This window comes from Cajanus cajan, chromosome 5, assembly GCF_000230855.2.
Source record: "Cajanus cajan strain Asha chromosome 5, NIPB_CcT2T_4, whole genome shotgun sequence".
In the NCBI taxonomy this organism is placed as follows: Eukaryota; Viridiplantae; Streptophyta; class Magnoliopsida; order Fabales; family Fabaceae; genus Cajanus; species Cajanus cajan.
Genome location: NC_138521.1, coordinates 29021181 through 29023007, shown reverse-complemented (window position 1 = coordinate 29023007; position 1827 = coordinate 29021181). Strand labels below are relative to the sequence as shown.

The following is a 1827-nucleotide window of genomic DNA, read 5'->3' as shown; positions in this document are numbered from 1 at the left end:
GGACCAAAAGTGGTGTAAGAATACTAGCATTGGTGAGTGAAGCCGACGGGCCACAAGTGGTCGAGAATACTTGGACCAGAAGTGGTGTAAGAATACTAGAGCTAGTGAGTGAAGCTGGCGGGCTAGGAGTGGTAGAGAATACTTGGGCCAGGAGTGGTCGAGAATACTTGGACCAGGAGTGGTTCTAACCTGGGTGGTTCATAATACTCACTGCTAGCTTGAAGAGGTTGAGAACCAGAAACTAGCGTTGATGAGTGAAGTCAACGGTGCAGAACTGGTCAACAATACTTATGTACTTCATTGCATATTTAGTGGAACCCTTCAAGTTGAAGGAGACTGGATGTAGCTCAGTCGAGCGAACTAGTATAAAATGATTGCATTCTTTTTATTTACTTAGACGCAAATCTTCTCTAAAATTGTGAAAGACTTCGTACAGTTTTTATATATATCTTTGAAGCAACTCTTAGACGAAGATGCTAATTTTGCTTAACAAATTTGTTACACTGAAAGTTCATCTGCTACTTATCCTTAAACGAAACTATCTTAAAAAGGAAAGTGTAAAAAGTTTAATTAATATTTTTACATGACATTTTCCCTAGTGGTCGATAAAACTTTCAGACGCATTGACCGTATGATAAGCAAGCTATGCTCAATCGTCTAATATTCAAAAGCACAATGGACGAAGAGCACCACCCTTGTGAAAACATTTTTAAAATACCTTTGTTCACACACACATATATTCAACCCTCCCTTCTATGTGTTTTTTCGCTAACTTCAAACTTTTTGTCATAAGTTGGATAGTTCAATGCTACCCCACTATACTTCTCACTAAAATATGAAATTAGCTTAGAGTCTTGCATAAGTACATCGCCTATACCAATACCAGAAGCATCACATTTAATTTCAAAAGCTTTATCAAAATTAGGCAAACAAAGCAAAGGTGCATTGGTTAACCTATCTTTCAACAAATTAAAAGCTTTCTCATGCATATCATCCCATTTGAACACAACATTCTTTTTAAAAAATTCATTCAAAGGTGTAGCAATAGAACTAAATTTCTTCACAAACGTTCTATAAAAACTTGCTAAACCATGAAAACTTCTCACTTCATTTGCATTTTTAGGTGTAGGACATTCTTTAATTGCTTTTACCTTTTCTTCATCTACACTTATTCCTTTTGAGCTTACAACATAACCCAAAAACACAACAGATTCAAGATAGAATGAAAACTTCTTGAGATTAGCATACAATTCGTTTTCTCTCAAAACATTAAGAACAACATGCAAATGATCAACATGTTCACCAAAAGTCTTACTATAAATCAAAATATCATCAAAATAGACTACAACAAATTTCCCAATGAAAGAATGCAACACATGGTTCATTAACCTCATGAAGGTGTTGGGTGCTTTAGTTAAGCCAAATGACATCACTAACCACTCATATAAACCATATTTTGTTTTGAAAGCTGTTTTCCATTCATCACCTTCTTTCATGCGAATTTGATTGTATCCACTTTTTAAATCAATTTTAGAGAATAGACAAGAACCATGCAATTCATCAAGCATATCATCCAATCTAGGGATAGGATAACTATACTTTACAGTGATTTTATTGATGGCTCGACTGTCAATGCACATGTGTCATGTTCCATCTTTCTTTGGAACCAAGATTATAGGAACAAAACATGGACTAAGACTTTCCCTCACAAATCCCTTTTGAAGCAATTCATCCGCTTGCTTTTGAATTTCTTTCGCTTCCTTAGGACTCATTATATAGGTTGGCCTATTTGCAATTAGAGAATCAGGAATGAGATCAATTTGATGT

The 1827-nt window shown here is 35.3% G+C and overlaps 1 protein-coding gene across 1 annotated transcript; it reads right to left on the bottom strand.

The window, feature by feature from the left end:
• Window positions 1-740: 740 nt before the first annotated feature.
• On the bottom strand, window positions 741-1430 carry LOC145957945 (putative mitochondrial protein AtMg00860). Its single transcript, XM_083074381.1, has one exon. The coding sequence runs from the start codon at window positions 1428-1430 to the stop codon at window positions 741-743; it is 690 nt and encodes a 229-aa protein (XP_082930507.1).
• Between the last annotated feature and the right edge of the window lie 397 nt (window positions 1431-1827).